At 37.6% G+C, this 25,319-nt stretch overlaps 1 protein-coding gene across 2 annotated transcripts in view; it reads right to left on the bottom strand.

The window, feature by feature from the left end:
• Positions 1-25,319, bottom strand: part of LOC103750134 (protein FRA10AC1) — a 36,606-nt gene extending 11,287 nt beyond the window's left edge. Inside the window, exons 1-11 of one of the 2 annotated variants that reach the window (XM_008853087.3) lie at positions 25,281-25,319; positions 21,062-21,135; positions 18,487-18,582; positions 18,314-18,359; positions 15,884-15,960; positions 14,727-14,810; positions 13,511-13,595; positions 7,513-7,558; positions 4,532-4,645; positions 3,293-3,335; positions 1,166-1,284 (exon numbers count right to left, since the gene is read on the bottom strand). In XM_008853087.3, the coding sequence (XP_008851309.1) occupies positions 1,166-1,284; positions 3,293-3,335; positions 4,532-4,645; positions 7,513-7,558; positions 13,511-13,595; positions 14,727-14,810; positions 15,884-15,960; positions 18,314-18,359; positions 18,487-18,582; positions 21,062-21,135 (784 nt within the window). In that variant the 5' untranslated portion in view covers positions 25,281-25,319. Of the gene's footprint in view, positions 1-1,165; positions 1,285-3,292; positions 3,336-4,531; positions 4,646-7,512; positions 7,559-13,510; positions 13,596-14,726; positions 14,811-15,883; positions 15,961-18,313; positions 18,360-18,486; positions 18,583-21,061; positions 21,136-23,300; positions 23,477-25,280 lie in introns of those variants that run through there. The other variant, XM_008853086.3, reaches the window with a different exon arrangement.

The following is a 25,319-nucleotide window of genomic DNA, read 5'->3' as shown; positions in this document are numbered from 1 at the left end:
GCCATGGGTAATGGTATTACAGTCACAGTACGAATGTAACAATATTACCTATCCCAATAACAAATGCAGCAACAATTTCAAATAATATATTAAATTATTTATTAATATATCAGGATAAGTAAAATTTTTAAATGCAAATGAGATTTTTTTTCACATTGATAGTTAAGATTTATTTTGGGGATAGGAAATAAGACAAACATAATAACAACAGAATAACATCTTCTACCAATGATCCACTAAAACCTAGTGATAACTATATACTTGAATATTTTAACTCCATGGACATCATGATATGCAAGGAAAAAAACATGCAAGACTGTGTCTTATACAATGATTTCCTACCAAGAGCAAGGGCGCCCTCTCCTGTCCAAATACCATATGAGCACTGGGTTAGATCAAATTGAATCTAGCATTGCCACCTAGTTTTAGGTTATAAACAATTATAAGTAAGTTATAGACAATTTGACTTTATTATGGGCTGAAAAAGTAACTAAATGTAACCTTTGCAATACCTATTACACTGCCAGGTTATATGCAAAATGCTTGATGAATTACCTCATTTCCATTTCTGGAAATCCTAATTACATAACAATTTTACACATGAAAAAAAAGAGGCTTAGCGAGCTTAAAAACTGCTGAGGAATATGTAAGCAGGTGATTTATCAAGTGTATGTGCTCAGCATCATGCTAAATTCTCAGGGCACAGGTATGTATCAACCTTTCTCATTTCAAAAAGCTTATTAAGCCAGAGGAGAAAAAGACGACAGACTATAGTAATAATCACAGCCCCATTTTTTATTGAATGATATAGACTATAAAGCCATTTTACAGTTCTCAAAGCGCCTTCGCATTCTTATTAGATTCTTCTTAAGCATGACCAGTATGGAGGTAGGTATTCACATTACCCCAACATTTAAAGGAAAAGTAAGCTAAAGATTTCATTAAACCATGTTTGCAATATTACATAATATCTACCCTAATGAACCAAAACCAATTCCCTTCTTAAAACTCCTATAAGTACTAAAATCTGAATTCTCAGCCACTTTCTTTTTAATTACTACAAAGCAAAATTCTAAATGCATTCCCTAGATAAATTCTCCATTGGCACTATGGCAGACTGTACCTCACCCTCAGAAGGTGGGGAGCTCTACATCTTAACCCTTACCTCCATCCTTCCTCTGGGAGGTCTCTTCTAAAGATGATGATTTGGATTTTTTATGTGATGATTCCTCGTAATCCGTTTTAGTTTTTGCCTTTCTTTTTTTTGACTTGATTTCTTTTCTCCTTCAAGTTAAATAATATAAAATTAGAGTTAACTTTTTCAAATGATTTTACAAAAAATAAAAACCAATGGATTTTTAAAAATTAAAGTACATATTTTTAAATGTAATTTATGCAATAAGGAACTTCGAATGAGTATGTAAATACTTTATGTTGATATATAAAGTAAGATAATTCCATAAAATAAAGCCTAAACAGAGACAAAGAACTGTTTCTCTAAGATCTCTATACCACATAGGAAAGGTAAGTCAGTTATACTCAGCTCTTTCTAGATTCTATTATTTAACCATTTAAAAGAAAGTTACAAAACCAAATCCCATTTTCTACCACATAATTCATATCTATTGACACACTGAAAAAGCACAATAAAGAAAGTGCCATGGATAGATCTAAGCCACCAGTAAGTAGGAAACTTCTCTTTTAAGAATAAAGAATAGAAAGGACTGGGAAGCAGGGATGAAGAGGATCAAAGGTAGCAAGGGTGGGGAGGTGAGAGGAAGGAGAATCTACTAAACACACTTCTGAAAATGCCATAATGATAGCTAATACCTAGTGTGCTGATCTTAAAAACAAGAATGAAAAATATAATAAAAGTATAATGGAAGTGAGATAGAAGATGCTTATTTTTAACCCATACGTCAACTTCAGACAACTTATTTATCTTCTTACTGCTTTGACTTTACCTATTCCAGGCCCAGGTTTACAATCTGGTCAGTATCACAGCTGGAAAGCAATTAATTTTAACTGCTTAAGAAGAGAAACACTGAATAGGAAAAGGTGGTAATACTGAAATTTGGCCCAGTAAAAAGGACAGAGGCAAAGGGAGACAGCTTTCAAGAGTTTGTTTTATAGAGCTTCCACTCAAGATGTGGCAAAGGCAGCAGCACTGTTAGGGCACCTCTCTACTGGTTCATTAAAGTCGTCACAAGACTAAATGAAGCTCAAAAGAGAAGGTAACAAAGCACCTTGCTTCTTTCTGTGTCATTGACAGAAAGAAGAAATTAAGCTTTAGATTGATCAGGTAACCCAAAAAATCCTGATGATTTTAAGAACTTAAAAATTAATATTTTATTTATTTTTAATGGCTAAAAAACTATATAGCCATGCTTATAATAAAGCTGATTATAAGATGGATGTGGTACAATATGGCTATAATTAAAGCACCTTGGAAGTTGAGGCAGGGGGATCATAAGTTTGAGGCCAGCCTCAGATACATTATGTATTCAAGATCAGCCTGGGCTACATACTAGCCTTTATCTCAAAAACAAAACAACAAAACAAAAACCCAAACAACAACAACAATTAATAACAACAAAATAAAGCCAAGGCTAATGATCCCATATGTACTGCATGGTACAGGCCACTGCACTCCTACTTTATTTAACATGGCAGACACATTAGGGCCCATTCAATAGGAGCCTGATTATAATATTTAAAATGAACACAAATCCTTTGTACCAATGACAAACTCTAATCAAAACGCTGCCTAAAGGACATGGTGGGGAGAGCTGGAGGGATGGCTCAGCAGTTAAGACTGTTTGCTGCTCTTGCAGAGGACCAGGGTTCAATGCCAAGCACCTCATGGCCATTCACAATAGTCTGTAACTTGAGTTCTAGAGAATCTAATACCCTCTTTTGGCCTCTGAGGGCACCAGGCATGCAAGTGGTACATTTTTTTACACACATGTTAAGCAAATATATACATAAAATAAAAATATTTTTTAAAAGTCACAGAGGTGTTTGGGGAGATGGTTTAGTGGTTAAGAACGCTTGCTATGCAAACATGAGGACCTGTACTCAGTTGCTCAGAACCCACATAAAAGCCAGGTGTGGCCAGGCTCGCCTGTATCCTCAGCAGTGGGAGGCTTGGGGGCATGCAGAGACAAGAGGATCCCTGGGGTTTGCGAGCAAGCCAGTCTACTGCAAAAAAGGGCAAACTCCAGGTTCAGTTAAATGAGTATGGTCTAGGTTACTAAATATTAAGAACAGTTATTTTAAAAGAAAATATTACCTGTGATGAAAATTTAATTTAAAGGAACATTCTTGGCATAATCCTGCAAAGGAAAAAAAAAAAAGAAAAAAAAGACAAGGCTGAATGGATTTGTCTCCGCTGCTCTGGTTGATAATAACTTCTCATATATCATTACTATACAGGGAAAATGATCTGAAGAAAATAAACTATCCTTATAACTCAAAATGCATATATACACATATATAATACAAACTGAATTAAAATGCTTGAGGACTGAAAATATTTTAACATTAAACATTTCTGCAGTTCCAGGGGATCCCATGCCCTCTTCTGGCCTCTGCAGGCACTGCATTCATTTAGGTATACAAACTTACACATGCAGGAGAGTCATACACATAAAATAAAAATAAATAACTCTTTTAAAAAAGGTAAGTGTTGTCCAATGTGTTCCATAGGCAGCATTACTATCTCACAGCAAAGATATCTAATAATAACAAACATGATGTAATAAAATACATACAATAATGATGACGTGGGTTAGTCATTTCCTCTGAGGAACAGAAAGGGGCAAATGGAAGGGTGATAGGATCAAAATACATTATATATATTTTTATCGTATTTTGAAAATGTCATGATACCTATTATTATGTATAATTAATATGTTCATTAAAAACTTAAAAATTTGGTATCAAGAAAAATTATGCCTTTCTAAAATTTTCCCTTACTATTAAGATCATATATTTATTTATGGCCAATGCCACATAATGGTTACACAATCAGCCATGAGATTTACATTGCCCTTCCTGATACTCCACTTCTTAGACATATAATTCAGTGACATTCTCAAGCTTACGAGACCTTTACAAGCTACCAGCTTGAATTTGACAGCAGAACTGTTTCATATGGTACTATAACGCTAGAAAGTTTAGGCTCAAAAGTTCTTTGAGGGGCTGGAGAGATGGCTCAGCTGTTAAGAGCACCGGTTGCTCTTGCAGAGGACCCAGGTTTGATTTCCAGCACCTACATGGCAGCTAATAACTGCGGGTAACTCCAGTTCCAGGGGATCCAATGCCATCTTCTGACCTCAGCAGGCACTGCATGACACAGGTGCCCTTATATACCTGCAGGCAATATACTCATGCACATAAAATTAAAATATATATTAAAAAAAAACAAGAAGATACACAGAATCTTTTAAAATTAAATTGTAAATAGACTACTTATTTTCCCAGATAAACTGGGAAGATGTCAACCTTTTCTCCCCTAAAGTCAACTTACTTAACTTAACGAGTGCGTTTCTCTTTTCACCATGCTCGATGTAACCAAAATTAACTTCCCAACTCTTTAAGCCTTCTTTTTCATCACAACATTTATTTCCACAAAAAAATTGACCTGCAAAAAGGAAAGGAGTATCAGTTATGGTAGATGATACTATCTATAGACTTATCTCTAAAATCTTGTTTTAAAAATAAGACATTAGCAATATAAACAACATTAAAAAATGACTGACCATAATAATTACAGTATGCGCAACAAATGTGTATATAAGGATCAAATCAAAGAGCTGAACATGTTTTTTTGCCTTTTGCCATACTGGTGACTGAACCCAGGGCCTTGTACATGCTAAGCATGTGGCTCTATCACTAAACAATGAACCTGGCTCCCCTCCCACCCCTCACCCCCAGCCCCAGAACTTGTTCTGTAGCTCAGGACTGAACTTACAAACCTGTTTCAGTCTTCAGAGTAGCTGTGGCCACCAGACTGTGCCACCAGACCCAGCTAAAGAGCCTAACTATCAAAAATAAGCCACAGAATTCTTATTTGATGAACTGTTTCTATTCAAATAGAATCTTGGTGACAGAGAATCTTACACATTGAAAAATTAAAGTGTTGAGTGTATGTTCTAAAACCTTGAAGGAAGAAATGTATTTTCCAAAGTATGTGCTGATACCTTGAGTGAATACTTTCAGTATTTAATTGCTATATTAAAAAATATTTTAAATGCTAATTTAGCATTTACTTAAATTTCCAGTGAAAAACATATTTTAAAAACTCAAACTTGATATTCCCACTGAGCTACATCCCCAGCCATATATACATAGAATTTTTTTTAAGTCTTTTTGAGACAGAGTCTTCCCTGTAGCCCCAGCTGGCCTGCATTTGCTATGGAGACCAGGCTGGCCTCGAACTCACAGAGATCCGCCTGCCTCCACCTCCCAAATGCTGGAATTAAAGGCATGCTCCACCATGCCTGGCAATATTCTAAATTTTATTAACACCATATTGCTATGTCTATCATAAATTAAAAACCTCCAAACCAGGACTAAAACTGCTGGTTCAAGGAGGGGTTGGGAGGAACAGACAACTCAAAATTATTTGTTTTGGCAGAAAAAGTAAAAATCAAACCGATTTGTACAAATAATAAAATAATTTCCATCACAATAATTGGCACCAAGAAAAACAAATAGAAACCACAAAAATCCTTTTCATAAAAATGGAAGGGACTACCAAAATGAGTTTAGAATATTATCATCCTAAATGCTAATTTCTGTTTTTTGAAACAGGTTCTCATGTAGCCTCAAACATGCTGTGGCAGGTACCTTGACCTTTGAAAAATTTATTTATATATTTATTGTGTGTGTGTTTTTGTTGTTGCTGGGGAGAGAGAGAAAGAAAGAGAGAGAGAAAGAGAGAGAAACAACTTTAAAATTCATTCCAAATGAAAAGTTAACTAAATCTACATGTGTTTAGTAATGACTGTTAAATGGTAACAACAAAATTATAAATTATAAATTTAGAGAATATTCATCAATTTTTAAAAGGTAGCATTATAAGCTCACCTGAAAAAAATCACATGATAAATTTAATACAAACATTTTAAATATTGATAGACATTTCAAGATCTTTCATTATTTTAGGTGAAAATACAAAATAAAATGTAACCTTGAGAAAACTTTTAAACTGCTTTATTTTTATTTATTAGTATGTCTGTGTGTCTGTATATATGGGAGTCTGCATGTTGCACATTTGGAAGTCAGAGGGCAATTTTGCTGAGTCACCTCCCTCCTTCCACTGTAGGTTCCAAGGACTGAACTCAGGTTATAAGGCTTGTGCTTTACCCACCAAGCCAACTCACTAACCCCTAAGGTTACTTTAAATTCATTCTTTTTCCTTTTCTTCTAAAGTACCTTCAGTTGAGGCTGATCCTTTATTACTTACAGAAAAAAATAATGCTGTTTATTTTGTTCTACTGAATATCCAATCTCTTATCTGGTATAAAGCAAAGTTATGGGAAATGCTTGACAGCATAAATGTACATTGAATCACTTCAAAATAGAGCCTTTATTTCTAGCTTTAAAAAAGATCTTTAAAATAAGTTAAGAATTATTTCCTAAATTATTTCCTAAAGAGTTTTTAGAAATTTTAAATTAAAATGCAATTATTACATAAAGAGCTCATTAATAGCATGAAACAGTATAAACACATACACCTTCAGAAAAAAATAACAGATTACAATAATGCCCCCAAAAAGCATTTACTGATTGCCAACCAAATGTTTGGTCTTTAGCTATTACTCTAAATATTTGGGTGCAATCTCATGGATTCCCTCAAATGGGAACTAGTTTGTACAAAAATTCTACTGAATCCAAAATGTGATATTTAATTTCTACTTCCAAAACACTGATTTTGCTGGAGGACAGAAGTACCAGTATTTTATTCTAAAACCTGATAATCAAGCACTCTTTTGTTTCCTGCTACTAAATCTTAAACATTTTCTATATCACCTCAATTGAATGTACCAAACATCACATTTTAAAGGTAAAAATCATTAAAGCAGGGCTGAAAAGAAGGCTCAACTGTTAAGAGCACTGGCTGCTCTTACAGAGGACCCAGGTTCAGTTCCCAGTCCCCACATGTCAGTTCACAATCATTTGTAACTCCAGGTCCAGGGGATCCAATGCCCTCTTCTAGGCATTGCATACATGTGGTACACACACACACACACACACACACACACACACACACACACACACATATACAGGCAAAACACTCATACACATAAAATAAAAATAAATTTTTTAAAAAAATTAAAGTATTAAGTTCTGGCCTTTGATAATAATGCATCTACCACATAAAATTAACTTTATTTTTACTCTTATAGATACTGTATACGACAGGAATAATCTTACCTAGTGATTTCAGTTCTACATAACAAAATAAGCAATATATTAATAAGTAAGCTTTTTAAAAAAAATTACCTTTTCCTGAAATTACTTCTTTCTCTATTCGCCACCTAAATCCAAACTGAAAAGAGCAAATTATGTTTACATAAAAATAAATTCAAGCACTAAGTTAGAAAAGGAAATATATATATGCATATATATATTTCTATACATATACATATATTGCCAGTGATAATGGCATTTGTCAACCTAAATAACAGGGTCTAAAGAGATGGTTCAGTGGTTAAGAGATATCAGACAGCTCAAAACTGTCACTCCAGCTCCAGGGAATCTGATGGCCTCTTCTGGCCTTCATGAGCACCAGGCATGCACATCGTGCACTTACATACGTGTGGTCAAATATTCATACACACAAAATAAAATTTTAAAAATAAAAAACCAAACAATTAATTCAATTCTCATCATGATGGTTTTATTCTCTTCTCACAGGAAGTTAAAAATATCTTTAAACAATTACCAACCTGTTAAGAACAACCCTCTTTACCTTTAAAAAGCCCTAAAAGTTACAAGTGCCAGAAAATACCTAAGGTCATGTAATATACCCTGGTAAAAGATACCGAGAAGAAGGAAAACTATGGTATAGTCATTATACCAGTAGAAAGAAGTACAGCTTTGGAGTCAGATTATTGAAGCCTTTGTTTAAGCTCTATCACATCAACTGTATTATACTGTGACAGTTATTTAATCGGTTTTTGCCTCAGTTTCCTCAGGTATAAAGATAGGAGTATTTCCTTGGTGAAGAGGTTTAAATGGGGTACTGCATATGAAGGACTTAGAACAGGAACCAGTAAGTAGTAGATGCAAGACGAGTAAACCAGGACACACAAACTGCCTCCTGTCTTGTAAAGTTCTGTGTTAAGACAAGCACATCCAATCATTCACATGTGTGTCTACCTTCACCCAACAATGAATTGGAAAGGTCAAAAATTACAATCTGGCTTTCTACAAAAGAAGTTTGCTAACTTAGCAAATGCATAACTGGTCTTATTTACTACTGTGCTTTATTCCCTCTGGAATAACCAAAGTTATTTCCTGCACACAAAAGTGCAACAGGAAAAACAGGAAAAACAAAGTCCGTACCTAAGTTCCCAGTGACCTAATCTACAAAGTCTCTCATGGACACAAAATCCAACACTGTCCAGGCTTCTGTCTTGGCAATGTGCTCAGAAATGGAACAGGAAAGAGCAGAGGCACCCGTCTGGAGCAGCAGAGTGCAAGGCGTTAATCTTCCACCTGTACACCCATTTTAATTGTCTTTGTCCCCAAAATGATTTGTCATCACTGCCTTTTAATATATTTTATATATATTCATTAACCTGTCAGTTTTAATAAAAGGGTTTCTTATTCAGTTTAATGTAACGGTACAAGCTATCTCCAGCAATTATATTCTTTGGTATTTATGCAAACGAGCTAAAAATTTGTCCAAACAAAAACCTGAACATAGATGCTCATGGCAATTTTATTTCCCAAAACTCAGAAGCAGCCACATGTTTCACTGAGTGAATGTATAATTAAATTGTGGTACATTTGTACAATGTAATATTATTCTAAAATAACATTACTAAAAAGAAAATGAGGTACCCAGCTAAGACATAATTGTATACTACAATAATACCAAATTAATTCTTACTATTTAGTGAAAGAAGTCAATCTGAAAAGGCGACATGCTATATGACTCCAACTCTGTGATGCTCTGGAAAAGGGCATGAAGAGAGTAAACACTGCAGGAGTCAAGGAGAGCGAGGGATGAAGTACAGCACAGGGTTCTTCAGGTAGTAAACTGTTCTTTAGATGCTATAATGGTGGATACATACCATTATAATATGTCTGTCAAAGCCTGTAGAATGAATGTACAGTACCAAGAGTGAACCCCAATGTAAGCCATAGACACTGAGTGAAAACAGTGTTGAAACCGTGTGTTCAATGAGGCTGACAACTGCACTGTTCTGTTGGGGATGTTGCTAGTATGGGAGACTGTGCAGAGGTGGTGGAGGTACTGGGAACTCACTGCACTTCCACTTGATTTTGCTGTAAACCTAAAAATGATGTAAAAAGTAGTTTACTAAGAAAAAAGGACAAAGATTCAGCTTCAGGATCATGCAGACTTATACTCTCTAATGAGTGGTAGTTAATGAAGTTCTCTTATTCATTCTGTTAAAAAGGAATTCAGATATAATGTTCAATTCCCTGTTAACTTGGGTTTAATTTATTAATTGTTTATTACTTGAGTTTGTCAACTGTGTATCTTAAGTGCAAATGACTCAAAAATGTTAAAATATTCTAGTCAAAACCCAAATGAAAATAAAATCCTCCAAGTCTGAGAAAAAAAAGTACAAAACTTAAAATAACTCTATTTTACTTTCTTTTTAAGCTTACAGATATGTGCAGAGACTGTTTCCCATCCAGCCTATCTTGGAATGTCTGTCAAAGCACAGTCAAAAGTGTCAACAGCAGGAGCTTCCAAGCCTTTGCTCTCACTCATTAGTCTATTTAACAAATATACTTGTTAAGCAACTACTTATTTGGCTTGGTCCCTAAAGGAGAATAAAAAGTAACTACTAAAATGTCTGCTAAATCTTAAAAAATGGACTGGAGAGATGGCTTAGTTGTTAAGAACACTTACTACATTTTCAGAGGACCCAGGTTTGGTTCCCAACACCCACATGGTGGCTCACAACTGTCCATAACTCCAGTTTCAGGGAATCCAAGGCCTTCTTCTGGCCTCCATGGGCACTGTATGTATCTGGAGCACATATATACATATAGGTAAAACACTCATACACAAAGTAAAAATAAGTAAATCTTTTAAAAAATGTCTGTCACCAAGAAAGTTGTAATCTTATGAGGGAATAAAAAATATGCCAAAAAACTAGACTGCAGGCTACTAGTTAACCACTGCATAGACTTCTGTCTTTTCTTAACACATATTTCCTGCTGATGGGTTGGATTCAAGCTACAGTTACACCAGGGTTAGTGCTGAGCCTCCTTCTCCTCTCTGCCCTTCATCACAAGACGCCACATACAGAAGCAGAGGGAGAGATGGTCCTGCCTTCCTGACCACACAAAATTCCATGACCATATCTACTTGGACTTCCTATAAAAGAAAAATGACTTTTGGCTCATTAAAGGCAGTTTTCTTTTTCCAGTTTTCTTTTTCCCTCCCCTCCCCTCCCCTTCCCTGTCTCAAAAACAAAATAAAGAAGGGCTGGAGAGATGGCTCAGTGGTTAAGAGCATGCATTGATCTTACAGAGATGGGGTTTGGTTCCTAGAACCCACATCAGATGGCTCACAACTGTCTGTAACTCTAGTTCCAGGGGATCCAACACCCTCTTCTGGCTTTTTGGAGCATCTGCATGCATATGGCACACATACATACACTCAGGCATACACACATACACATAAAATAATAAATAAAAATTAAAAAAAAACAGAGTAGAACAAAATGACACATGCACATAATTCCAGCACTCAGGAAGCTGAGGAAGAAGACTGACAGGAGTTCAGAGCCAGCCTGAAATACATGGAGAAACCTGTCTCAAGAAACAGAAGTCAAGGCTGGAGATGTGTCTCAGTTGGTAGAATGCTTGCCAAGCATATGCGAAAGGCCAGAAAAACAAAAGTTCAAGGCCAGCCTGTGATATATGAGACTTCCCCTCCCCTCCCTTTTTTCTTTTTTCTTTTCTTTTTTGGAGATGTTCCCTTTTCTTAAATCTAAACCTAATCCCAATTGACAGAATAATCCAAATACATTCTCAATGATGAAAAACTTTTCAAAGAAAGGAACAGGAATGTAGAACAAGGGAAGAAAATTCATTAAAATGCCTTAACTATGTATTATACATATTAGGCACTGAATTAGGAGCCAGTTAATTAAAAGTGAACTAAACATCATCTATGTAAACAAAGCTACAAAAAAAAAACAAAAAACACATTCTAACACTGGAACCAAGGCATTACTCAAACTTTCTCCAACACTTCAAACATGGTATGCCAGAGCGCACACTCCAAAATATCCCCTCCAAATTCCCCATTTCTTTAAGTATCCACACTTAGACCTGTGAGTCATGTATGATTTTTATTAGCACTTATCCTCATATCCAATCACTGTGTTCTAAAGAAAATACAATTTCTATCAAAATTCTTCTCCTTAAACTATGATTCTAATAATTATGCTTTCTAGAAAGGTTTATGTATTTATTTATTTGGTTAGTTAGTTGTGCATGTCAGTGCGAGTGTATGCACATAGGTGTATGGTGGTCTGGATGCAGAGACCAGAAGAGTGTGTCAGTTGTCTTACTCTGTCACTCTTCAGCTAGTCCTTTGAGGCAGGATCTCTCCCTGAACCTCAGGCTCATGTTTTCTCAGCTAGGCCAGAAGCCAGAAAGTCCTGGAGCTCCTCCTGTCTCTGTCTTCACTAAGGCTGGAGTTGCAGGCATGGGCAGTATATCTGGCTTATTAACATGGGCTGAGATCCAAACTCTGGTCATCATGATTGCATAACAAGTGCTCTTAACCACTGAGCCAACTCTCTAGCCCAGATTCTAGTAATACTCTTTTTAAATGAAGAATTTAAATACTTAATTTTTATTTGTGTAGACCTTCTCTCCTCAACTAGACTGCACCTTTTTTTTTTTTTTTTTTGAGACAGGATCTTATTACAGCCTAAGCTAGTCTCAAACTTGCTATGCAGCTTAAGCTGGTCTGTGGCCCGGAACTCACAGTTTGCCTGCCTCTGCTTTTTGAGTGATGGCTTTACAGGCATACACTACCACACCCACCTAGACTGTAGCTTTTTCTAGGCATAGTATCCAATTCAATTTCAGTAAATTCTGATGAATATTCCACATACAGTCCAGGGCTGAGAAGCTACTATTACAGGTTCCTAGAATGACAGTATTTCAGACTTGATATGCAATATGGTACCTCAAATAACTCTAATTGTGGAGATGTTCCAATTAGTTGTAGTAATTAGCTGGTAAAGAGACAAGAGCAGAGCACCCGGGTCCAAAACTAATCCACAGGAAACTGAGAAGTCTTTGGGCTACATCAAGTCTATGGGTGTATACACAGGATAATACAAAATGGATATTCCTACTGTCTGTAAGCAACTAGAAAACAACACACATACTAAAGACAATACTGAAAAATTGATTAAGCCAATCCTTATTGTAGTGAGTAAAAAAAAAAAAAAGAAATTCATTTAAGATAGCATTTTATGCTAGGCGTGGTGACCCACACCTTTAATTCCAGTACTCAGGAGGCAGAGGCAGGTGGATTTCTCTTAGTTCAAGGCCAGCCTGGTCTACACAGTGAGTTCCAGGCCAGCTGGGGCTATAGGGAAACCCTGTCTCAAAAAGACTCCCCCCCTCAAAAATATAGCATTTTATGAACAAATTGTGTTTCTTAACATAATAGAATATGTACTACCCATACATGCATTCCTTCTTTTTGTAAAGCCAACTGAGATCATCTGCTCCCAGCCTGCCTTCTCTACCTCCAAACTGGAAATTGAGCAAGTGAGGAATAAAATTAACTTCAATATTAAATAAAAGAAGATGTAAAATGGGAATGGAAATCTGCCACTACTAATTAACACTGTCTGAAAAAGCTAATTTTGCTAAAATAGAAATATTTATGTAACAAAAGAAGTGCAGCTGCCTCTCCATAATTGGCAGTCAATCAAAAAATTAATTTCAAACATTATCTGTGAAATGAGATGTCATTCTGCAGCGTTTAATCACTTAGAGGCTCAAGATAAGAGCGGGGATGAAAAGCATCCAGGTGCCACTTGTGTTTAATTTTAGACTTTTTATGACTGATCTCACAGACGAAAAATACCACTGTCCTTCATAAATTCCACAGGCCCCTTATAAAGCCCATGGCTGCAGAAGTTAAATGGTCAAAACGATACCCCAACGTGTAGAATAACTTAGGACTAGAATGAGTATTATAAAAGAATAAGAGTTTCAATGCTGAGTTGAAGTTCCATTGATAAATATTCCCAGGGCATACCTTATTTTCTTTGTATCTACTGAGATCTGCTATGCAATATTCCTTGAATAATTTATCATAGTATTTCTTTGCAAGTCTCTTCTCCCTAAATCCATTAAAAAAAATACATAGCATACACTTAGAAATTCAAACACAGTTTGCTACTTGGAAGCAATGTCAAATAAATAACGTATATGATATAAGCATTAATGTTAAAAGAGGCCTGCTTCTGCCAAGTGCCCCAAGTATCTGGACACTCGCTGTTAATGGCAGTTGTCTCAGAAATTAAAGGGGTAACAGAAGTGGAATTATTCTTCATTTTTTTACCCTTTATAATATTTGGATTTTCTAAAACCACTTTCAGGTATTATTTTTTTCCCAAATTGTTCAAAACATTTTAAAAGAAGAATATAACAGCATATTATAAGACAACACACAATACCATAAAAATTACTTTTGAAGGCCTAAGTCAAACAATTAGAAGTCAGTTAAAACTGCCCAAACTGCTAGGTACAGTGGCACATGCCTTTATTCCCTCAGCACTCTGAAGGCAGAGGCAGGCAGATCTCTGTGAGATCAAGACCAGCTTGGTCAACACAGTAAGTTCCAGACTATCTAGGGCTACAGGAAGACCCTGTCTCAAAATACCAAAACAAAAAACAAGAAAAAAAATGCCAAAAATTACCAAAAGAAGCAGAAGAGAATCAGGAATCTAAACACAAGTTTCTGTTCTTGATTTAAAACTGCCCTATAAAGGTCTGACTAACATAGAACAGAGCTGGAGAAGAGAGTTTAATGGTTCAAGTGCTTGCTGCTCTTCCAGAGTTTGGTTTCTAGCATCCACATTGAGTGGTTCATAACAATCTATAACTCCAGTTCCAGGCACTCTCACACACATAGTGCGCGCACACACACACACGCACACACACGCACGCACACACACAATCTTTAATAAATAAATACAAGAAAAGCCATGTAATAAGAAAGACAAGACTATGATACTTGATGCAATAAATGCTAATGGCTAACATTTGCAAGTCACCAGACTGGCAAGATGGTTCAGTGGGTAAAGGCACTTGCTAGCAAGCCTGATGACCTGATTTCCATCCCTGGGACACACAAGATGGAAGAAGAGAACTGACTCTCCTAAGTTGTCCTCTAACCTCCACGCACGTGTTGTGGCACACACACACTCAGACATACACACAAAATAAACAAATAAAATAAAATAAAATACCAAGTCATATCTTCTTCATCCTCTTCATTCCATAGGAATCTATGATTTTCACGTATAACGTCCAAGTCTGTCTTGTCATTCTCCCTGGAAAATAATATGATTTTAATTTAGTATGAAATTAAAATCAGTCAAATTTAGGAGGTTAAATAATGCTGTGGGATTTTTAGAAAACTTTATAAACATAAAAAGTACAGTTATAATTGAAAGTGTGTGTGCGTGTGCATGCGTGTGTGCGTGCGTGCGTGTGTGTGTGTGTGTGTGTGTGTGTACATACAGAACAACTGCTTCAGTATTTTCAGGAGCTGCTAGAGAAGCAAGTTAAATGGATAAATGAACCCATCATCTCCAGCTGTAGTTTCCATTATACAAACTGCCAAGCTGCTAAAGCTAGGACAAGAACACCTCACAAACTCTAAATACGGAAACGTGAGTGAAAAAAAGTCCCAGAATCCAACCAAAAGTCAGTAATAACACTCTGCTGGGCATTTGATTTTTTTAAACATTAATATTACTGCATTTTATTAGTTTCCTGGGAAGACTTGAACAAGGGAGGAAGACAACTGAAGATGATCTTTCAAAATAAAATATCAACAGTTTGGGAGTAGACTAAGTAATTGCTGAGAGATATAGGAGAAACGGAAAGGGAAGATAAAACTGGAATAGATGAGATAACACCAAAAAGGTTTTAGGGCCTTACCTACCCAGAAAATGAAATCAAAGGAAAAAACTCCATACAAGACCAAGGGTCTCTGATAAAAGAGCCTCTAATGTTGGAAGGGCTTTCATGTGTGGGAAATTCTAAAATGAGGCTTCTTGTTTGTGCTACCTTTGAAAAAGTGATCCTAAACACTAAGGTCTAAACAGGACACTAAAGGCCCCTGTCAACAAGAACTAAGACTATTCCTCATACTTCCTGTTACTGCCAGCAGGGTACCTGGCTCAGCTGGAGAGGGGCCTACCTGAGGCCTGCTGCTAAGGAAATGGGATTCAGGAAGGGCTAAGGAGCTAGAAGCTGTGGAAGGAGGTCTCTCCATCCTGTGGCAAGACAAGGAAACTGGAACAGAAAGCAGGGGAAGAGAGAAAGAATCTGAAAGCACAGTAGGTTTTTCAATGGCCATATGTAGCCTCCCTTCCTATGTCAGCTTCACGATACTTACCCTACACGCCTGAAGTCCTCCCTTTTGCCACCATAGTATAGAATATAGTCATTTACAAACTTTGTATGCCTTTGATACTGCAATACAGAAAGTTAAGGACTGCATACTTGTTTAGGAGTTTTCTATCACAGGATATTACTGGATAAGGAAAAAGTACAGAATGAGTCTATTTAGCTTTTTTAAATGTGCAGATATATAGATCAGAGGAACAGCTCTACAGTAGAAGGACTTCTACTTTCTAGTGAATAGTTTTTCAAGCCTGTATTATTTGTAACGTTTAGAATATTTTTCACGTATACATTATTCTTGTGATTACTGTTATCAGAGGAAAAACTGAGCTTTGTATTCTATTCCTAGACTACATACAACCAGCCATTCTATCTAATAATCTTAATATTAAAAATAAAGAAATTATGGCTTCTAAAATTATAGGTTAAGAAGCAGAATTTATCTTTTATCACTACAAAATCTAATCAGCTACTTCAATAATGATAAAGCCTCTAAACAGAAGATACAGCTTTTATAACATTAAGTCTCACCAACACTAAATTTTTTTTTAAAGTTAAATATAAGAAATTAAGGGGGCTGGAGATATGTCTTACAGAAGACCTGGGTTCAAATCCCAGCACCCACATGGCAGCTAACAACTCCAGTTCCAGGGGATCCGACAGCCTCTTCTGTCCTCGCGGGCATTGCACAACACGGGTGCACTTACCTACATGCAGGTAATATACTCATACACATAAAATAAAAATAATATAAATATTTTTTTAAAAGAAGAAACCAAAAGGTGAGGCACAGTGCTCACATCTGTAATGTCAGCACTCTAGAGGTGGAAACAGAAGGAAAAACATGAGTTCCAGGCAACTTAGGCTACAGACTGAGACACTGTCTTGAAAAGAAAGAGGGGCTAGAGATGGCTCAGTGGTTTGAAAGCACTGGCTGCTCTTGAAGAGGACCTGGGTTCAAATCCCAGTACCCACATGACAGCTAACAACCATCTATAACTGTAGTTCCAGGGGATCCAACACCATCTTCTAGCCTCTGCAGGCACGGCACAACATGGGTGCACGTACATACATACAGGTATAACACTCATACACGTAAAATAAAAAATAATTTTTTTTTATCTTTTTTGAGACAGGGTCTCCCTGTAGCCCCAGCTGGTCTGGAACACACTATGTAGACCAGGCTGGCCTTGAACTCACAGAAATCCGCCTGCCTCTACCTCCCAAGTGCTGGGATTAAAGGTGTATGCCACCAAGCCGGGCAAAAATAAATTTTTATAAAAAGAAAGAAAAATAAAAGAAATAATGGTGTTTTAAACTTTTTTTTTCAAAGAATCCATACAACTATGTGTATTTTCAATGCAGTATAACAAGATGTATGAACATTTTACCTTTTGTTTTTAAAAGCTCAATAGCAGGGCTGGAGAGATGGTTCAGTGGTTAAGAACACTTGCTGTTCTTCCAGAAGACCTGGTTTCTTTTCCTAGCACCCACATAGTGGCTAAAAGAACATCCATAACTTCAGTTCCAGAGGAATCTGACACCCTCTTCTGGCCTCTATGGGCACAGCGTGACAGAAAAGGGTACTAATACTGCCACTCGCACTAGGTACCCGCTGCCCACAATGGCAGCATCAGAGGGAAGAACAGATGTTTAAATGTTAATGGCAGGTGAGATCCATTGGAAGTTAAGTGGTTGGGCTAGGGAGTAAGAGATTACAAATGAAATCAGGAAGACAATAACTTATTTAAAAGAGAAAAAGTGAGACAGACATCTATGTGTGTTTGGGGGTGGGGGGTGCTTCCTTTTTTCAATCTTGACCATGACAGTGAATCCCCAGAAATGCTTCAGGTCTTGCCTGGCCTCTCTTTGGTTCTTCAATATCCCTGGAGTGACATGGATGGCCAGTGCAGCAGTAAATGTCAGGAGCCACAGTGCTACTGGCTTGTAGCTAACTCGGTCTCCAGTCATGTCTGAGGATTAAAGTCACAGCAGGTCTCGGGTATAGCACACAGATAGATCTAATTTTAAAAACAAGTCTGAGTTTAAAAAAAAATAGTCAAGAACCAGGTAGGAAGAGAATGCATCAAAATGAGACTAACGAAGAGAAGCACAGAAAAGGGAAGTGTTGAAAGCAAAAGAGGGTAGGAAAAGACTCGCAAGTTCATACACTTTGTACGCTCACTGAAAGAACATCAGTAGTATGTTTCATTATTTTTGTCTCTAAATCTTTCCTATGTATTAGTAAAAGAGAATTATACCTAAAAATATAAAAGATAAAATTATACATCAATAAACACTTATCTCTAAAAAAATGGTCTCTCGGACTTCACAAGACCTTATAATAAAATCAGAAAACATGGCAACAAGCAGACTTTAAACAGTCTATTAGTTATAAAAACCAGGACTGTAAAAAGGATACGGCATCCATAGCTATGAGATGAAACCGTCTATTTCTTGCTTCTTCCCTGTTTAAAGGAAAAAGTTTAGGTAAATTCAAAAGTCCATATTTGAACGAATAGAATCAAATCCTCTTACCTCAAGTTTATAAAGTGTCTTAAACCAAAGACTGTCACAAACACTGAGGTGCCATACCTATCCAGCAATTCTGCTGCCACTTGTTTATGGACCACCTTTCCATGCTTTTCTTTCTGAAATGGTTTTGTGAGCAATAAATCATCTTCAGTTGTCCTGGTGTTTTAAGAAGAAAAATTATTAACAGTTAATTCTTCTCAAAGGTTGCTTTCTAATTCTTCATATGTTCCTAACTGCTAGGTAAGCACTCTACTAGTGAGCTGCATACACCCCCCGTAACTCCTAATTTGCACACTTGGCCCCAGCTGGTGATGTTATTTTGGGAAGGTTGTGGAGCCTTTTGGGAGGGGGAGCCTTGTTAGAGGAAGTGGGTTGCTAGGGAGGACCTTGAGGTTTTATAGCCTTGGCCCTACTTCCTGTCTGTCCTAGGCTTCCTGACTACATACACAACCTGTCCAGCTGCTTCAGGCTGCTGCCGCCATGGCCTACAACCCCTGACTGACTGTATCCCTTCTTAAATGCTGAGTCAAAATAAACCTTCCTTCCTCCTTAAGCTACTTCTTGTCAGGTATCTGCTCACAGCAACAAGAAAATAACGAGTATGTCAGCCCAAAGAATTCAAGGCTTAACTTTAAAAGAGTCACTAATCTTTAATGAGGCATTTACATCTTAATTTTATTTAATATTTATAAAATGGAGAAAACAAAACAAATATATGCTCTAGTGTTATACCACTGAAGTTCCTAGTTCAATTCCTGACTCAACTATTTACCACCTGAATCTTGAAATGATTAAGTTATTTAATTTCTTTGTAAAATAGGGATAAAGAAGCTTTTAGCAACAAATTGAAAGAGAGAAAAGATTTAAAAAACCAACCAAACAAACAAAAAACTGTCTTCTTAAGTCAGTCAGGTGAAGTTTTTATAGAATCATCCTAGTGCCAGAAGAGACATTAGGATCATATAGATCAATTCATTTTAAGATGAACAATTAAGGTCTAATAGTCTGGGCTTCATGGTGAGTTCCAGGCCTACATGTAGGCAAATACTCATACACATTAAACAAACAAACAAACAAACAAATCTTTAAGAAATAAAGGAAAAGGTTGACTAATACATGTAGGCAAATACTCATACACATTAAACAAACAAACAAACAAACAAACAAATCTTTAAGAAATAAAGGAAAAGGTTGACCTTAGAGGATATAGACCCAGGCTGGCCTTGAACTTATTATGTAGCCAAGTTGACTATAGAGGATATAGACCCAGGCTGGCCTTGAACTGACTATGTAGCCAAGTTGACTATAGAGGATATAGACCCAGGCTGGCCATGAACTTATTATGTAGCCAAGGATGACAATGAACTTCTGATCTTCCTACATTCACCTTTCAAGAGCAGCTATTAAGGCATGTGCCACTATTCCTGGTTTTATGCAGTGTAGAGGATGGAACTCTGGGTTTCATGCATGCTAGGCAAGCACTCTATCAACTGAGCTACATCCTCAGCTCAGAAAGTAATATTTTCTAATGAAAATTTAGAAAGCATATATCACTGTAAGTTTTTATAATTATAACTATTCTTTGGTTATTTATGAAAACTGATTCTTACAAAAATTAAGTCCTAGTAAGCATGTCTAGCATACTGTTCTCAGTGCGGAATAATAAACCAATTTCTATAAGTTTGGTTAGTATGAATCAATCAAGCGCCACTAAGTTAATAGATAAAATGAAGTTTCTAAGTCCTGAAAGCTACAAATGGAGCCCCTAACCCACACCTTGGCCAAGACATAGCCTCCAGTTAGACATAGGGGCTCATACCTGTAATATCGACACTGGGAGGTTAAGACAGGAGGACTGAGAGTTTAAGGGCAGCCTGGGCTATATAGTGAGTTCCAGGACAACCTGGAACATAATGAGATTCTGTCTCAAAAAACAAAAGTGACAACAAAAAAAAATGCGGCCTTTTTATGACACCCAGGCTTTATGAGCTAGAAGTGCTTGTCCCTCCCAATTCAATAAAACCTTCCTCCTCTAACCTGCTCATTCAGGTAAACATAGTAACTATTCTCAATTACAATTTCATCCTCTGAGCTAACTTCACTTTGAAGGCAAGTGGGAGCAAGAGAGCACAACTAAATCCTATCTAAGCTGTGACACTTGCAGGCACAGTCTTTAACAGCTGAAAAAAAAAAGAACCAAAATTCATGAAAGCCGGGCAAGGTGGTGCAAGCCAGGCATCATGGCACACGCCTTTAATCCCAGCACTCCAAAGGTAGAAATGGGCAGATCTCTGTCAATCAAGGCCAGCCTGATCTAGTAACAAACTCCATGCCAGCTGGGACTACAGGGAGACCCTGTCTCAAACAAAACAAAACCAAATAAAACAAAATGCATGCAACAGAGAAATCAGAAACCTTTCCATTCTTTCCTTTTCTTCCTTCCTTTTCCATAAACCTCTTCACAGCAAATGTACTGATTTTTCCCACAACTGCCTTCAATATTAAATCTGTTTATTATAGCTTAAATAAAAATGCATTCACTAGTTTTACTACGCATTCAATTCAAAACCTTTCAATTTTATTTATACCTTACATCAATCTAGAAACAATGTGAACTACAAATAAATAAACGCACCTTTTCTTCTTTTTGCTAGATTCTCCGTGTTCATCATCACTAAAGTCAGAGTCATAGCCTCCATGCCCGTGCATCTGCAGAGAAGTATTAAGTCAGCTTTAGACCCTAAGCTGGCAAGCGTTTAAGAAACACAACAGTGAAAACCAAGTGATCTTAAACAGTCACAATAGCGTTAAAGGACCATGGTAGGCAGATCAGTGTTTATGGGCTATCCAGCCATCTTAAACTTTCACACTTGAAATAACACTACCCTTCAGATCAATGTTTTTCACCTTGAACTGCCAACAAGGGAACAAAGTAAGCTATTTTTTGTCCTTTCCACTGAAACCTGGCCCACATGCTGGGAAGTGACTGCAAACAAAGGGCAGCAATGCTTCACTTTTATTTGAGCTGAAAATGTCTTAATGTCTCATGTTTCAACTACTTTTTCTATGTATAGATATGCTTAAATATGTGAATACCATTGGATTACAATTATGTACAGCATTAACTACAATAACATGCTGTACAGGTTTATAGCCTAGGATATACTTAAGTCTTCAGGCTACCCATAGGGCGTAGGTGTGGGGTAGGTCATATCATCTAGGTTTGTGTAAGCACACTCTGATGTTTGAACAATGAGAAAACTGCCTGAAGACACACTTCTCATGTCCCGCTCTCATTAAGTAATCCATGACTATATTCCTCTCTAACTCTGCCCTCGACATTGTGCCCAGCACTTTATAAGCAATGCTTTTGATTCTGCAAGTTAGAAATCATTACTACATTTTAGGGATGAAAAAAAGTCAAGGACAAAACTAAGTAAACCAGTTTTACAAAGCAAGGAAGTGGCTAAACTGATTTACTTGATTCTTAACCCCACCATTTCAACTATTCCATACTGCCTCTTTGAAATACGATTACTGGTATCTCATCAGAATAACTGTCTGCAAAATGATGTACTATCGACTGATGAAATGTTTCCTCTTATCTTTTTAAACGTGAGTTTTGCTTTGGTTTTGTTTTCTTCAAAGTACCTTACCCATTGGCTTAGGCAGTCTTACTGTTTCATTTTTAAATTACCATTCTTGAAAATGCTGAAAAATGTCAGCTGTCACTCAACTATGTTTGAAAAGTACCTACATTCAGCATTCCATTGAATTTTGAACACACTACTGGGGGATGAATGTTATTTCATATTCATTGGTGTCATAAATATTCAGATCCTACGGCCGAAAGGAACCAGTCCAGGTCAAATGCATATTAAAATCTTCTAAATTTCCATATTTGTGTCAGCGAGTACACTCTGAACTTCACTGAGTTAAATCTAGGAGAGAAAGCATTTTTAGTCCTCACTACCTTGCCTATGTCACTCCATCTCCTGGGGCTTCATGTTAAATAAGACATCAAATCTATAACATCTGTAATGTCATTTTCTAGCTCAGGTGTGTGATGAGTATATACTTCTCTTCCCTGTTCCACCAAATCCTGGAGATGAAGGCCACATCCAGGTAAAGGTTTACAGACCACAGCTCACACCCTATGCTGGCTTATATTTATCAATGCCTTAAAGAACTGGTCTTCAGTTTTTAGACCAACATCTGGCATCAGCAGTCTTGTCGCTTTTCAAATTACACCATCCTCTTACTCCAACATCCTCACTTTCTTCATATTTTGACTGTGGAAAACCACAGTGTGGAGCCTGGAGATGTTCTAAAATCAGCCTAGCAGAACTCAAGGTCTGGGTCTGTGCTTTTCATCTATCTTTCCTCTATCTTTCTTTCTTCCTTCCCTCCTTTCTTCTTTCTATGGTCATTAACTTCTCCGAGCCTGTGTTTCCCCATTTATAGAAAAAAAATGTTAACAAGGATACTGATCTCATAGGAGTAAATGAGCCATAAACTTTAAGGTTGTGGAACTGTCTGGTACAGTAAACTGTAAATATGTACTGTTAGCTCTACTTTGTCCCTCACTCCTAACAACCACTTTTTCTTTACTCCCACTCCATTTCTTTTCCCTCTGGCAGCTCCATTCATCCCATAAAACAGCTTAACTCAGTGGTTTCACTGAACACCTCTCCCTGAAATCAAGCTATGAATCAACTGACAAGAGCTGGGAACATCTCGAGAATAGGGGCATCGGCTGCCTCCAGTATCTGTCACTGGAAGAAAAAAAAAAAAGATTGCAATCAACTACCACGAGAACCAACTTTTAAGGTCGTTCTCTGACACCAAATACGCCCAGGGCCCTCCTTACACACCCCTTCCCTTCCGATCCTGTCTGCCAAGCTCGCCCCGTGAGTCGTGGGAGCTGCAGCGACGACCCACGGCCTGGCGAACCGCTGCAAGTCCCACTCGGTCCGCCACAGCCGCGCAGCCGAGACGCCCGCACCGCGCAGCCACCGCCCGCTGCACACCTCTCCCTACGGGTACCGGCTCGGAGGAACTTCCGGCCCGACTCAGAGGCGAGTCACGCTAAAAGGCTCCGTGCTCCGGCACGCCGACCTTGTGCTACAGCCAGAATGGCTCGGGGGAAACAAGGGCGGCAGGAGAACAGGCCCGAGAGGAGAAGCAGAGGCTGCATGCTCCGGCTCCTCGATTTTCCTAGGGCCTCGGTCCTTTCCCTCTAGGGAATCCAACATGTAGTACAATGTGGCGCTGCCAGCAGTCCAGCCCACGCCCGTCATGTGAATATATATCTTGCTTTAGAAAAGAACCCTGCCTGTCACCTGTCGTCCTCTCGCTAGTAACCTTAGTAACGCCTCCTCCTCGAGCATCCTCTCCCAGCCGCTCAGCCTCAGATCCGCCTATCCCTTTTCCAACTCTTTCCCCAGGAAAACAGTCCTCATAATTAGAGCAAAAATAACTTTCCATCATTCCACCACCCACACAATAGACACTGTTCCAAATGCAGTGCCGGCGGTAGAAGAAATCGAATTGGCGAGGAAAGGAAAAATGGGGGAGTAGGAAAGATTTCACAGGGTCGCAGATTCTCTGCCAATGAGCGACCTGGCACGTAAGAAAGGGCAGCCAAAATAGAGTATTTAAAAAAAAGAAAGAAAGAAAGAAAAGAAAAAACCCTCAGGCAGGCAAAATTAAATTATGTCCTACACCGTGACGTCCCACCCCGCTTTCCATTCTAGTTGTTGGGTTTCTATCTTGTCTCCCTCTGGCACCAGCAGTAATTCATCTTCGTCCTCAGTACCCAGCGCAGTGCCTTGGAAAAATCACAGGCGCTAATTAAATATTTGTTGAATAGAACTGGCATGCCTCTGGCTTTTGCAAAGGGCCCTTTAAAGGAAAACTGTGGTACTTAATACACATCCATTTTACATCTTTTGTACTAAACAGTAGATAACAATATCCCTATCAGTTCAAGGCCTTTTTTTCATTCTTGACAGTAAGTTATAGCTACACAAAGTGCAATGAATGTGAATTTGCTAATTAAATGATTATAAATTCTTGTATTTTAAAATGGATTTGGGTTATACCTCAATAAAAAATGTTTTCTTAAAAATTTAAAACAACAGGAAGCCTTGTGATTTAATGTTATACCATATTGAGTTTTTTGTCAAGCAATTTTGATAAATATCTAAAAACCACATACTTCTATTATTAATAAGGCCAAGTACATCTGTACCTTGCACCCAACTCCTTTCTACCAATATTTGACATTTATTAGCATTTTTGTTTCATTTTACTCTTCCAATAACCTTGTGACACTGTTATAGTCTCCCGCATTTAGAAATTTTTAATTAATTTATTTTTATGCATATGTATACATGTGTGCCTGCTTGTCTGTATGTGCACCAGATGCAGAGACCAAAAGACATAATTAGAACCCCTGGAACTGGAATAACAGACTGTTGTGAGCTGCCTGATGGAGGTGTGGGGAACCAAACCCGTCTCCTCTCAACTCCTGAGCTGTCTCTGCAGCACCCTCACCCCTCACCATTTTAAACATGAGAGAGAGAGGCACAAGACCTGAAGCCACGAGTCTGGTGAGGGTTTGGAATTAGGAAGCACTTGCTTCTCTAAAAGATTTAGTTCCTCTCTCTCAACTCATAGATTCTGTGGGAACTAGCTTCTGGTTTCATAGATAACCATTACAAATCCATTCAAGCAAAGGTTTCCATTTTTTTGCTTCAAGGCAGCAGCTACTAAAGACATTAAATACCAAATATATGCTATGGCTAGATCACATAATCTGAATTTTTAAAAATACAGGATACAAAACCTACCTGAGGGGCTGGAGAGATGGCTCAGTGGTCAAGAAGAAT

This window comes from Nannospalax galili, unplaced genomic scaffold (assembly GCF_000622305.1).
Source record: "Nannospalax galili isolate Female #2095 unplaced genomic scaffold, S.galili_v1.0 scaffold1027, whole genome shotgun sequence".
In the NCBI taxonomy this organism is placed as follows: Eukaryota; Metazoa; Chordata; class Mammalia; order Rodentia; family Spalacidae; genus Nannospalax; species Nannospalax galili.
This window is presented reverse-complemented; position numbering and strand designations above follow the sequence as displayed.